This window comes from Chelmon rostratus, chromosome 15, assembly GCF_017976325.1.
Source record: "Chelmon rostratus isolate fCheRos1 chromosome 15, fCheRos1.pri, whole genome shotgun sequence".
Taxonomy (NCBI): Eukaryota; Metazoa; Chordata; class Actinopteri; order Chaetodontiformes; family Chaetodontidae; genus Chelmon; species Chelmon rostratus.
This window is the reverse complement of record NC_055672.1, coordinates 2,225,574-2,240,732: the sequence shown is the minus strand read 5'-3', so window position 1 is coordinate 2,240,732 and position 15,159 is coordinate 2,225,574. Positions and strand designations below refer to the sequence as shown.

The 15,159-nt window shown below is 41.7% G+C and overlaps 1 protein-coding gene across 1 annotated transcript; it reads left to right on the top strand.

Moving 5' to 3' along the window:
- Nucleotides 1-10,019: 10,019 nt before the first annotated feature.
- Nucleotides 10,020-13,674, top strand: gphb5 (glycoprotein hormone subunit beta 5). Its single transcript, XM_041953354.1, has 3 exons — nt 10,020-10,048; nt 11,746-11,938; nt 13,483-13,674. Exons 1-3 carry the CDS (start codon nt 10,020-10,022, stop codon nt 13,672-13,674), a joined length of 414 nt encoding a protein of 137 aa, XP_041809288.1.
- Nucleotides 13,675-15,159: the final 1,485 nt, after the last annotated feature.

Here is a 15,159-nt window from a genome sequence, read left to right as displayed (position 1 = left end):
GGAATGGGGGTTCAACCACTATAGCACGGCATTTGAGCTATCCCAAGGCTTCATGTCAGCTGCAGAGTGAGTGACCAGGGGGAGGTGAGCGAGTCGGTCGACGGGGGTGAGAGAGAGAGGCAGGGAGGTGAAGAGATGAAGAACAGCAGGCATAAGAGAGGAGGAGGAGGAGGAGAGAAAGCACTATAAATGAAAAGAGAAAAGGGAGTCCACAGAAACTTGGATATTTTTCAATGTCTGTAGCTAATAAAAACAAACTGCACATTATTTACATGTCTCATAAGATTGCAGGCCAACAGCAATACAGTATAATAATGCTGTATGAGTCACAGCAGTTTAATCAATGATGGGTCACGCTCTTTTTAGGGAATTCCAGTTGCGGTCAACACGTTCTAATGCACATGGTGCAAAACTAGCACCTTTTCGTACCACCTACGATCTTTTTATACCTACCAGTATAACTTTGCTGAACAAATAAATATTATGTGACTGTTTATCTGAGTGGGAGAACGTATCTGATTATTGATTGTTGGTGTTTTCATTGCATGAAAAGTACATGAAAAGCTTGTATTTCTCTACATTTCAAATAGCACAATGAACTACCTAAAATAGAAGAGAATGGGAGGGAAGAATAAGTGAGGGAGACCAGCCAAGCAGAACGAATGAAAGGAAATAAAGAGATTCAGAGAGGAAGAGGGGAAAAGGTGTTGAAGATGGAAAAATGCAGCAGAACAGAAGCCTAAAGGAGAAGAGATAAGAGTCAGTTACAAAAAAACAGAAAGTTACAAAAGATTATGTGTAAGAGACAGAAGAGAGAGTATACAGAAAGCTGAGAGGGAGAGCCCGTGACAGAGTTTCCCTGAGTCAAAGTCACAAGTCACTCCTGTCAGCTCTAATTGTAGAAACAAGGCAGAGGGCAGTGAAACACATAACACACTGTTGTGGAAAAAGCACAGGGAGGGGGGACGTCATGAGGCCACTACACCAGCTTTAGATGCTTTTTCAATGTATTTATGTATGTATTCATCCAGTTGGGGTGCACATATTATAATTTACAGCACTGGGGAGGTTGATGAGGGAGGGATGCATTCACTCACACCTCAGAGCTCAACACGCCATCTGATTTAACAGTCCAGATCACTGAACAGCAGGTTTGTCTTACAGGAGTAATTTTAGGTCAGTTTATTTTTTGTTGTTCTTTAGAGCATGACCCAAAGAAACTTTCCAGTTCATCCAGTTCAGCTACCTTTCATGTATTATAAAAATAAATAAAAGGATGAAAAAGGTACCTGGGAGTAGCTATACAAGCATTTCATTACAGGATGATAATTCCTTCACTTACCAAAAAATTGGCAACCATAACTTGTCCACACTAATGGATCACAATGGCTGCATTGGCTTTACAGTTCAACACTTTGACTATTAGAAATTTGCAGAGTGGAGCAGGAGTGAAGGATTTCCGGCCTAGACCAAAGAGGTAATACCTTTACATTTAAAAACAACAAAACAAAATACTAGCTAATAATACTTGCTCAAGAAAAATAGCAATAGAAATAAGACAACAAGAATGGATGAAACTGAACCAGCTGTACAGGATGATGTCCATGCAGTCCTGTACAGAAATAACTTGACAACACATTACTTTAGCTAACGTGAAATAATGTTACATGAAGTGGAATTAAGCTTTGTATCAACTGAAAATAACGCTGACCAGACAGATGCATCACTCGTGACTGATTGGTTAAAACAAAACAAAACCTGTGCAGGTACTGTGGCCACCTCTCCTTCCCTGTCATATTGAAGTCCAGTGCCTGTCAGTATGATAGGTTAAAGCACTGTAGACAACCAAGCATGTGCTGTAACATAGATGTAGGATGTTGATAGGAGGCAAGAGCCAAAGGATCATTAAGAGAGAAATGACACACTGAATCAATTATTATTTAATTCATCTTACACCGTAGAAGAACATGCAGTAAGGACCAGGAACTCATTTGTCCTGTACAGTACTTCAGAAACTGTTCACTAATTCTCACAACTGCACAGATTTTGTTTCACCACATCACAGCTGCAAGAATCAAAATGAAACCAACACAAGCCATAGGTGAACTGAGCTGGACTGATTTGACGTCCTGGCACAAACTCTCTGATATCCACAGTTTGTACAGTAGTTAAACACAACCTTGTCTACTACATTCCATCGCAGCTTCAGGTTTGGCAACAACAACTACTTTCCTGATTCTTTCTTCATCATCATTGTCATGACTCTCTCCACAACAACAACAACAACACAGCCTCATCAGGCCTCTCATAAGGATTTCCGGCATGTCTTTGTGCCCTTTGTGTAAGACCGGGGCAATAAATCAATAGAGTCAGTGTTGCTGAACCTGTCACACGGACAGACACACCCTGGACAATGTGATAATAGCAAAAGGGAGAGGCAACCTCTGCTTTCACCTGACTGAAAACACAACACAGAGGTAATTTGGGGACAAATGTCCTGCACGCAGATTCTCAGTGTCGGGTCATTTCTAACATGCATCTGGACATTTTGATCAGGTAAAAAAAAAAAAAAAAAACAAATTTAAATTTAAAGCAATACGAGTTGGATTTTCTCAGAAAAACTGAGAAGGATATTTTTGAATGACGCAAGGACACTGTCAACAATGTGAAAAGGTCACTGCCATGACTCCTCTATTACTTCAGGTCCCTTGCAGTAAGGCAGGTGTTAGTCACAGTCCCTGTCCAGGGTTTCCTAAATGGTCGGGATTTGAACCTTCAGGTCGACAACCTGCTGCTCTAATTGTTGGGTATGCCACCAACCAAACCAGGTCATACTATTATCCACACCATGGTATGCACTGATCCAGTGTGCTTAGCAGAATGGTTCTCAGTGCACTTAAATTATCATGTACATCAGTGGATCGTGTCGGTGTTGTTGATCAGCATTAGCAGCTAGAGAGTTTTACATGTCAGAAATGTTTTAATAGGATCTCAGGTCAAAACACAATCTCTGGATTCCTCTGTTTCATCAAAAGGATACGGTCACACATGTGGCAATACAGGACAATGAGCATTGCCTGCTGAGGAGAAACTTATATGAAAGTTTACTAAAGTTGAACTCCATTTGAAGCGAATATGCAAATTTGCTCATGCCCTTTTCTAATTTTTTTAAATGTGTGACCTAAACATCTTACCTTACAACATCTTATAGGGAGCCTTTGCCAAAACTATTCTTTCCACCAGAAAACAATGGTTACACAAATACTGACCCTTAAAAATCAAGGGAAACAAAAAGAAAAAGAACAGTGTGCTTAAGATGGCTTGCAGTCAAGATGGCTGCAAAGCCAACAATGATCTTGCATAATGCCTAGCTTTAGTGGATCATAACACATCGGCTATTAAATCTGCACATGCAGTTCAAGATGAGGCCACAGTTTTTATGCATGTCAGTTTTTAAGCCATGACAAAGGCCAAAATGTGGGCTGGAACAGACTACTTAAGTCTTGTTTTTAGACTAGACAATCACCAGAAATGCCTTTTTCTAAGTTGTCCTGAGCTGTAATAATATTCATAACTGAAACAGTTGCTGATCACTTACAGCCCCTACCGGTCAGTCACGAGGAGTGAGGAGTCAGCACTCAATGGTGGTGTAAAACAGAAAAATCAATGTACCGGTAATAAGTTTTTCAAAAATTGTGAATCACTGCAACCACAAGAGGTCCTTGAACAACCAGTCATGTGTACAACAATATTAGGCTGATGGGACCAACAGTATGAGAGATTTGCTGCAAACAGATATGCACATGTACACACAGACAAAGGTAAAAATGGCATTAAACAAGGAGGTTTATCCACATTAATCATAAAATGTAAGTAAAATAGATTCATAATGCCATAAACTTGTTGTTATGCTTTTAGAATAATAAGGAATACATTATAAGGCCATGCAATTATTCCCTGGGAATTTAAAAATGTTACACCACAATAATCTAATGAATCATACAAAATACGTATGACATTAACTTGTCTTTCTTTTTAAACCACTCAGAGGGAAGATTTTTATTATTATTATTAAATTTGGCTAGTGCTAGTGCTACAAAGTGCGCCCCCCCCCCCTGTTATGAAGCTGTCAGGGCCCAAAATAGCAGCAGGGAACACGTGTGTACGTCTGCTCTCAGATCAGTTCATATAATGAGTCCTTGAAGACGACCAGAGGACTTTTTAATAAAGCAGATAACGAGCGGTTTTCCTGCAGGTTTAACAAGTCTAATGAGAAATCATTCTTTGACAAACACACAGCTCCAAAAGCATCGCTGATTGTTCCTGGGATTAATTCCAGATGGATTATGTAAACCTCACCACCAAACAACGCAGTTACGAGCCAAGGCGTGCTTTACAACTGCAGACATGATTCGTTTTTTTAAAGTTTCCAGCACATAAACACATTCAAAAACTTATTTGTACTTACATGCAGCAAAAGAGTGCGTTTTGGGTGAAGATGCTGGCAGCAGTGCAGATGCAGGTACAACCACTGATGATCTCCGGTGTGGACGAGCAGGTCTTGCGCTGTAGTCCTCGGTGGAGATGAAACCCGAAGCGCAGCTTGACAGAAGTGCAGTCCACAGAGCTCCAGGACGGCCGGACTGTCACCGGACTGTCACCGGAGAAGCGAAAGCCATACCGGGCCGAACAAAAAAAACTCAGTGGGAGACTAAATATAGAAACCAGTGAGGGTCCAACACACCCGCTGCAGGAGCATGACAGTTGGTGGCTGTCACCTGGGTTAAAGGTCCCGCACCAGCAAGCCCAAGTAATCTGAAGTTTAATGTCAGCTCACTTTGGAGCAAATCCAAAACTTGGGAGCTTCGTTGCAACTCTGGTTTCCTCTCCCTCATTCATAAAGACTGAACCGGAGGGAAGAATATAAACCGGCCTAACGTGACGAGAAGCAGAGAGACATATTGACTCCTGATAAAAGCCAGTGTTGTTTGAAGTAGTTAATTTTATCCTCCACCGCTACTGTGGCAGTTTTAAAATAGCTAAAATCACAAAATATACAATTCCTTTTACCTGTAAAATATATCGTTTTGATTTTTTTCATGACTGATACTCGAACGGTAAATTAACGTTAACAGTTACCGCAGTGGCAGATTCACAGCTAGCTTAACTTGTTATCAAAATTTCCACACAAATGAAAATACTAAATGAAAACATGGTGACCAGTCGTTTAATCTGAGAGATAAATCACGCCGTACTGATAGATTATCTGGACACTTCGTAGCATTTACAGCCGATAAAGAGGATAACCGTCGTTTGCTGCAGTTAGTTAGCTAGTTCGATTAACGCACAATCACTAGCTAACTGGAGTTAGTAGCTAGCTAACTAGTTTGCCAGCTTGTCCCGTCCACATATAACCTACTGAAATACGTTAACAGACACAACTAAAACAAGGTAACGTCATTATTATAGTAGTAAATAATCTTCGAAAATTCGTAACGTTTAATTCAACATTTGTTTCCTGGCTTTTGTCGAAGCGCGCCGTTCAAATTTCACGGCCAGTTGGAAGATTGACTGCGCATGCGCGACAATTTAGTCAAGTAGGTCACTGTATTTAGGTACAATTTTGTGGTACTTATACTTTACTTGAGTATTTCCCTTTTATATAGTTCCATACTTGTTACACTTATAATAGACATAATATACAAGTTACTTTTCAGATTACAATTTTTCATACCCTCCCTATCCAGTGAAAACCATGTATCTCCAAATGTGTTGAAGGACTAAGTTGTCCTTTATGGGTTGAATAAATTCTTCTTTAGCTGAATAAACTCTTTAGAAAGCCTCTTGGATTAGCTGGAAAATGCATCGTCACAAAGCTGGAAACGGGCTGTTTTTCTTCACTCGTTAAACTTTTTAGAGATACGTGGTTCTCACAGGACAGCCACACTACAAACATATGATAATCTTAGAGAATACAACAGTATATAAAGTAGTTAAAATGAGCTCAAGCTGAAACATTTACAGCAGTAAAATGCAACATCCACGTTAATGCAGCAGGAATATTAATCCACAAGCATCAGACATAAACTTATTATTTTAATTGATGCATTAAAAGGAGCTGCACCCTAATATGAAAAGGCCTTTGTGTTTGAAAGTGACAGGTATGTTTATGTTGGAGCCCATCTGTGAACCACAAAGCAAGTTAAAACATCTTGCATTGCATGAAGAAACTGCTGCACCTACAGTGTAATCCACTTTTCCTGGGGTGCCCTACATTGCAGAGGAGCTGACATAGAGGTCAAAGTTCACAGAAGCTGAAGCTCAACTCTGCATGGAGCTCCAGTGTCCTGACAGACTCTATCTGCAAAATGTCAAAGTAGAGATTTTTCCTCAGATGCTTTTGAAAAACAATAATAACAATATTTATTCTTAATATCAGTTACATTGACTGAAGGGGGGCAAATCAGAGTACCAGGCTTCTAAAAGATAGAAGATAAAGGAAGGAAACATTAAAAGTTGTGTAGGCTTGAACAAATAAAGAGCATTTGAAATGATCTGAAGTCATCAACAGAGATAGCACCAGGGCCACTGTTTGTGTAGTAGTCACCTTACATTTCAGGCAGAACTGCAGACATAAAAATATAGTTGTGTTGTTTATCCTGCCACAAATAAACGATCCACATAAGGTGTTTTCCTGGCCTCCGCACAGTGAGCAGTAAAACTCAATGTGACATTTGGTGTTAAACAAGAAAAAAGTTCCAGTCAAACTCACACACGAACACAAAAATCCTATTCAGGAGAAGAGTAATAACAAGTACACACAAAAAAGCCAAAAAGGCGTCAAAACCAGAGCTGAACCCATGAGACGTCTCACATGGTGCTCACTGAGGTCATTGATATGTATCAATACCAGAACCAGGCACCAGAGGTCAGCACGGCACCATGTTACTGCTGGGCTGCAAAACATACAAACAGGATTATTAGTCTGTATTCAAATGAGGAGAGATGACAGGACATTTATGATCTTTAGCTCTGTAACATTCTGTCACTGTGAGCTGTTTATACAGTACAACCAGTGTCCTCTCCTGCTGTGCAGCTCTGCCAGGGCTGTAGAGGGCCGCTGAGTGGCTGATTTTTTCATAAATTAACTGAACTGAACTGAAGAAAACTTTGGGGATTCAATCTATGAACCTTCTGCTTCTACTTGTTGCTTTTAAGAAAGAACCAAAAGCAAAATATTAACTACTGTGCATAAATGTCTCAAAGCTAAAATAAAATAAAATACATGTAATAATGACTTTCAACTCGGTTTGAACTTTACTTTGAACTCAAAATTGATGAATATAAACAGTTTGAATAGTCTATAAAAATCCTGGTTGTGTCTTGTTTTCGTCAGTGCTTATCACATCAATCCACTGTATGTGTTTTTAACCTTAAAAAGTGATCCGAGAGGTAATATCCTGTTTTTTCTACAGCATCTGTATCCTGATTCTGTATCAGTTTTTGCATCAATTACACTGTAATGGATCAGAAACAATAACTGTGCATTCATTTGCAGTAACTTTAGTCCAAATGCAAAGACATGCTCACACTTTACTGTCCTGTCTCCTCCTCTATGGTTACCGTTTGTAATGCTTTAATTTGTATCATGAAACATGCTTTCTACCACTGCTACTTCTACTACTCCCCTGTGGTCCATATTCAGATAAAATAAACATTCATCTAAACATCTAAACATTCACAGAGCAAAAACATCAGGAAAAGTTTTACAGTGTTGTCTTCAAGAAGCTCTTTAGCTGCTTTTTATAACATTTTGTTGAGATATTTGCACCACAAACTGTGCAGTGATATATGGCTCCATACATTACTGTTCATTGGTTGGGGTCGTGTCATGTGACCCCTCCAGCCTTCTTAGATAAATGTGTGCTTTTCCAGAAAATAACGTTCTTGAATACAAACACTATGGTTGTTTCTAAACGATTATATTTCTTAACAAAGTTAATAAATTCTGTGTGAACCTTCCCTCAGCCTGCAGCTTTTATCTCTGTTTGCTCTTATTGAGCAGCGGAGTGCTAATCGCGCTGCTCTGTTCTGCACTGAATGAAGCTTTATCGGCTCTTTTATGGCAGCACTTGTCCAGATAACTGAGCAATGAAACAATGCTATGGCTTGTATTAGCTGCAAGGTGCAATTTGGATAAAGGCATGAGGAGCGCCTTCTTGTAACAAACCCCTTTTCCCATTTTTGCAGCTACTTTATGTGACTGCCCTTGATTAAGAGACATTATTGATTCTCTCCTCTTAGTGTGTAGCTTGAGCCGAAGACCGTGCATTTGTTCTCTAAATCTAAAATCAAATGCTAAGATGCTAAGATTATTAGCATAAAGTGACAATGAATACATAGTGGTATCATCAGCAAACACAGTCAAATTGTTGTATGTAGAATGAATGTAAGTGCTCAAGCAGAACTAGCAAGAGGAGATCGTTGTTGTCAGCTGTTTTTTTGGTGAAGAAATGAAGCTGTTACGGAGCTCCCGGTGGACCAAAACCTTACTAAGACCCTTAATGTTATTTTTTTGCTTTAATTTGTCGGACACCTGTAGATCGTTCAGGAATAGTTCGTGCTTTGTCTCTCTCCAGAGGTCAGATTTGGGCTTCAGTTCTTTCCCTGTGGCGTTCTCCACACTCACAGTATTTCAAAGGGACGATAAACACTAAAAGACATGCATGAATCCTGCCACTGCCCTGATGCAAGGCACTGGCCTCAGGACTGGAGCTGGCTCTTTTAGAAGAGTCAGGATGGGTTGAATGGAGCTGAAGGAATTTCCCCCCAAAAAAACTAATGAAGTACGACAAAAAAATGAAGCTAAAACTTAAAAAGAATCTTTCATTTTCAATCTGGGAGTAATTGCACAAAAGCCGGATCGTGGAAATCCAGGCTTACTCCCTTTGTACTGAATTACAATTAACCTCCTTGTAATCACCACTGTTATCCAATTACATGCATTCGGTTATTCCACACCCTGCACAATGTTCAATAATAGCCTCCAGATGGGTAATTCTTCCTGATAGAGAGGAGGACAGGGTGTCTGAGTGGAGTGCGCGCCTGTCCCTGACTCATCCTCCTCAATATTTTCTCTAATCTAACTTTAATTGCTTGGCCTCAACTTTCAACTTTACTTTTAAAGATTCATTTCCTGAACGACTTGAGAGCAGTTCTGCTCCGCTGGCTCCATGCGCTGCCCGCAGGGCCTTCGACGATGGTAATTTCTTGATGAGGCTTACTCACCCAAATCAATTCTTCTTACTGCTTCACGTCTCCGCGTCTCCTCCTCCTGTCATTGTCTCATGCGAGGGCTGACGCACCCTCCGTCACGCATCCCCTCTGCCTTAAGAGAGCGATCCATGTGGTGGAGCCTGCAAGACACATTGAGTAAAAGCCAGCTTTCTCCGCGTGCGAGAGGAAATGTCACTGGCAACCAAAAAAAAAGTAAAATAATGAAATGAGACAAAGCCGCAGAATGAGGCAGAAAGCAGTGCCGGGGCTCAGGGGTGAAGTCATCACGGTCGACATGTGAGAACAGGAGCAGGGTCTGCCTCTGGAGCCAGCTAATTGAGCTCGGATGACTGAGAGGAGACACAGGTAGGCGCTGTGTTTGAGTATGTTGTTCCCCCTCTTCCGTGTGGATGACTATGAACAAAAGGGCAGACTCTTTCCCTAATCAAGCTAATGGAGTGGGAACAAGCTGGTGGCTGAACTAGATGGGCAGCGACAGGTAGAAGGGCCTCCGGGGGACTGAGGGAGTCTGAGGTGAGGACTTCAGCCTCTGATTGGCAGGACATAAGGCATATAAAGCCCCGGCTTGTTCAGCTCTGAGGAGCAAACAGTGGCACGTACTGTGGTTCCTGTTAGCTGTCCACACCGCCAAAGAATAACTCCAGAGCTGATAGATGAACCGCGAGCCTGACTGATTCCTGACAGTGTATTTTATTGTATATTCAGTAATGAACGCATCTGAGATGACCCTGCGGAAGAAGAAGTCACAATGGTGAGTGAATTCAGAACAGACTAATTTCACCAGGATCATCTGAGCATGAACACTGGTTTATAGACAATAAAACAGCTCGGGTCCAAAGTTATAACTGACCTCAGAAACAGAAGCTGAGAAGAAAATCCTACCACAAGGTCATATCGCCTCCTCTTCATCAGCAGAAGGAGTGTTCCCAGGTGTCGTCGAGTTGTACTGTTATGCCAAAATGTCTGTTTGAGATTGTTTTCCCAAACTGCTGTTTCCAAGGTCAAGAATGGACTCAGCTTTTCAAGGTGTCGAAGTTCATTTATTTGTTTTTTTACAGCACAGGGCTGCACGGTGAAGTGGTCGGCTGTTTTAGCCCCTTAATGCAACATAGAACGAATATACTTCATATTTCAGTTAGAAAAGACTAAAGCAAAACTAAATATTGTACTTATTATTGTAATTATTGTTACTTGTGTGTGTATGTATATATATATACATATATGCACAATGACAAACGGAAACTCGGTCTGCTGATGGAGATTTATATGCTAAGATGATCAAAAGCTTGTAGTGAGTTTTGTCAAGCACAATAAAGCAATTTAAACACATCACATGATAGCAACAGTCCATCAGTGAGGTCTCCAGACAAACAGACTTAAGTCACATTTAAAAACCTGTAGAGTTTGTTCCCTTTTCATCTGATCGGTACAGGCAGCATAATACTGCCAGCTTCTCTTCCACGCAGCATTATGGGCTGCAGGGATTTCTAACAGATCTCACAAGCCTTTACAGCTGACCCTGTGATGGGGGCCGGTGGTGGTGGCCATTTTTGGTCCATTCAAAAACTTCTGCCAGGTATGAAGAGGAATGTGACGCATGGATGTGAAGACCACTACTAATACAGTTGCTTTAATTCTTTCCATAGAGGTGCCAGCACGCTGATTACTGGGCTGTCAGAGAAGAAGCAGCTGTAAATATATCAATACTGTGAGACATGCCCTTTTTACTGGACTGGGACCAGTTCCTGGGACTGAAACTATATGTCCGCAGAGTCATTACAGAGTCTCTTTTAGGAGATTGACCCTGTTTAATTGTTCTAAGATGCTCCTGAGCTTGTATGGGATGTCCTGATTGCCATGCTGTGCTTTGAGGAGTCAAACGTTCAGCCTTGTTAACATCATGATGGAAATTAAAGTCAGGTAAAGTCAGATGTGCTCTTAATAAACAACATCAGGTGCAGTCTGGCTTCAGAGAAAATAGCTAATCAAGATCAGTCAAGTCCAGCTGGGATCCATTTTCCTGGAGAAACCAGCTGTTCAACAATGGAATCTAATTAACAAGATCTCCAATTAACATCTTATATTCCACACCAAAGTGGATTCACGCGGCGTTCTTGTCACGTGAAGCATTTAAAATAACCTTTTTAGAAGCTTAAATAATAATTGACAGCCAAGAGAAGAACTAGTTCAGCGGGACTGTCTGAGCGTGTTGAATAAGACATAACAGAGCTCAGAATGCATTCACAACATCTGAATTATGTGTTCAAGAAAGGCATGAAATATGAAATATTACAGACTCCTGCAAGAAAATTCCCTTTCCTTGTAGTTGCAGATGTCAAGATGGTTGGGATTCAGTCTTTTCATTTATACATATCTCTCCTTCAACACACAACCCATAAAAACAGGCTCATGTTTTGCTGTATCTCTGCTTCTCGCCCCCCCCCCCAGGCCTGGACTGCTGCTGATGCTCCTGCTCTGGGTCTCTCTGCAACCAGACTCCCTCCACCAGGTGTCAGCCGTCAACCTGCGGCGCTTCATCGGCTGTGCCGTGCGGGAGTTCACCTTTCAGGCAAAAAAGCCCGGCTGCGGGGGCCTGCACATCACCACCGACGCCTGCTGGGGGCGCTGCGAGACCTGGGAGGTGAGCGGCTGGGAGGCGGCACCTGTACTGTACACGCAGAGGAGTGTAAATGGGATTATAAAGGGAGGTGACGTAAACAAAGGTGGCAACTTTACACAAAAGAAAATAGTCTGGAGTTTGCATCGTGAGGAGAAGAAGACAGATTACATGTAGATTAAGACAGACAGACAGACAGACAGAGACAGACAGGCAGACAGATACTGTAGATACACAGATGAAGAGATGGTGATCCCCATGGAGAAAATTTGTTTTCGCTTCCCTCCCTCAGCAGGGAGGTCGGTGCAAGGTCGGCTGCAAGTGCAGGCAGGGATTCGGTTGCTCGACAGATGCAGCAGATAGATGGACAGATATGGAACAGCCAGAGAGGCTGATTCGTGCGTCAGAAGTCTGAGAAAAACACATTCTGTGTTTATAATCACCTGCTGAGATTTAATTCCTGTCTCACAGTCGTGAGAGGCTGTCTGAAGTGGAAATCTTGCTCAGAAATGAGGAGGACAGCAGGCTTTTGGAGCGGTGCGCTGAAATTGAGTTAACGTTCTGCAAGAATGGAAAGCAGCGTGGAATGCAGAGATTGAAACGACAGCGGCGGCTTCCTTAACAATGCCTCAAGTGCATAAAAGACACAATTGGATTTCATAAGTCGCCGGATACAGAATACAAAAAAATGCTGTGAAATCTCAAGTTTCATCTGGTGCATTGTATTCAGTGACAAGAGGCGTTAGGAAGCTCGTGATTCTCTCTGCTGTATTCCTGCAGTGGAGCTGATGTGTGTGCAGGAGACCCGAGCTTTGTTTTGTGATACTCTGTGGATCCCCTCAGGGAGGACACTCATCTCATTGTCTGCTCTCCCCCACAGGGAGGTCACAGCTCAGTGGAGGGAGTCCATGTCTTGCTTGAGGGACAGTCTGTAGGACAGACAGTTATGAGGTCAGGGGTCACATCTGTGAACGTCAGGTCATAGGACAGTCTCTATTTACACCCACCCAGCTTCTGCACCTTCTGTGCATTCGGCTGAGGTTATGATAGAGGAATTTTTAATTACTGCAACAGCAGAATAAGATTAAATTCCTGGAACACCAACACTAGAAGTAATTAATAGAGGCTTTGCAGATGTGGCACAAATCTCCCTTCAGAGGCAGCTTGAAAGCAAAATGGAGGTTTACTGGCAAATTTGTTGTGTGCAAATAATGAGAAGATGAACAAAAAGATTTATTAAAAATGAAAAGTCTATCAACGTGGATTTGTTTCCACATCAGGTTACTGTGATGAGAGAAACTGTTTGCACCTTGAGTCGTTACAGTTTTTCACCAGCAGGGGCGCTGGAGAGCAATGTTTTGATGAGTGGGCCCTCCTGCTGTTTAAGATAAGATCAAACTTTATTGATGTTAAAGTAATTAAGTTGTTACAGACAGCAAAAATAGCAAGAGAGAGGGAGTTTTTCACCACCTGTGAGGTCTATGTAGAGAAGAAGAAGAATGATCCACCTTTGTTAGATGAGAAAATTACATCACACCAGTTATTAAGACTGTTTTGTGTGTTTCCAGAAACCCATCCTGGACCCTCCTTTCATTGAGTCCTACCAGCGGGTTTGTACCTACAACGAGACACGTCTGGTCACCGTGAAACTGCCCAACTGCCAGCCGAACGTCGACCCGACGTACACCTACCCCGTGGCCCTGAGGTGCGACTGCAGCGTCTGTCTGACCAGCACCACGGAGTGCATAACGTCTGTGTGACACGTCTGAACAGGCGGAAAACACATTCTTTCAATACACGCTTTTGCTTTTTGCCAAAGAATAACGTTTTCCTGCTTCAAAATATATAGCCGACTTATTCTTAACCAGTTTGCCAGTTAGCTGAATGAAATAAAAGACTCCACTTCAACCAGTAAGAGCATCAGCATTAAAAAACATGCAAAAAGCACAAAGATCCAGGACAGACTTGTTTGTTTTTCTGCTTGATCAGCAACTTTTTTATGTTGACTTCTGATTGTGACTTTTCTGTGAAAGACAGTATTTAGTAAATATAGCTTGAAATCCATCAAACTAGTGTAAAAAACCTTTCTGTCAACCAGCAGCACTTCAATAAGCTGGATATTAGAGTTAAAATGCCAGTTTGTCCTCTTTGACTCTAACCTACAGCTCACATGAGTGAATGATCACATGTTGGTCTGCTGTCTGTCCTAGCTGTACTGATGTTATTGATTCTTTTACCCCAAACCTTTGATTAAGGAGTACACTCAACAAAATCACCATAATCATTCACCTTGTTTTAATCTGAGCGACTATGATGTTAATGACCAGTAAACTGAGACAATGCTTGTTCCTGCTGTTTCTCTGATCATCAGGGAGGTCAAAGGTCAGGTTTGGCTGCAGAGCAACGTCTCTGGAGCTTGTGGGGATTCAGCGTCCTGTTAAAAGAGACTTCAGCAGGGCTCAAACCCGCACGAAAGCTCCTCAACCTTCTCTGATGTGATATGGGATCTGTATTATTCCTGTCACTTGTGGGACTTCACGTGTGTTCTTTAATCAAAATCAGCATACGTGCTGTGATTGCTGTAATCGACGCACTTCACAATTAGCTTATCAAAGAACAATCAGCCCTGATGCGACCAGTCGTTAGCACTTAATTAAGTGACCTGAGCCCCGAGGTCGAACTACCTGCTGGTGAGTCATCAGTGCTGAGGCATAAACAGAGTCCTTACCAAGTGTTGTTATTGGTATGATTCCCAAGGAGAACGTGGTTTATGTAATCCCCGAGTGCTCACATGTCACTGAGGAGCTGCAGGGCTGCGTTTGAGTCCCAGGCTCACAGGGAAACAGTAACCCTCCCCGATCCTCTGTTTCTATTCGCTCACAGCTGAAAATCACATGTTACTGATATGCACTCTGTCATCATCAGGCCTCATTATTTTCAGTCTATGCTTTTCAAACAACTGTTTATTCCGAATATTCAATACTGAGCGAAAAAATCTGCCATAAAAAACATTAAACTCTGGTGCATAACGAGCATCTTAACTGTGTTTTCTCTGCATGTCTCTTCTTCTTCTGTTATTGGATGTGTTGTCTGAGCTGTTCTCGTCACACCTTGTTTATCTATAAAACGCTGTCATAAATGTCAAAGCAACTTTTGGATAAACGATGACATAAAAAACAGGTGAAAAACTGTGAAAATTGACTGAACCTTCAGTTTTTTGTGGGCAATAAGTCTTATTTTCCATG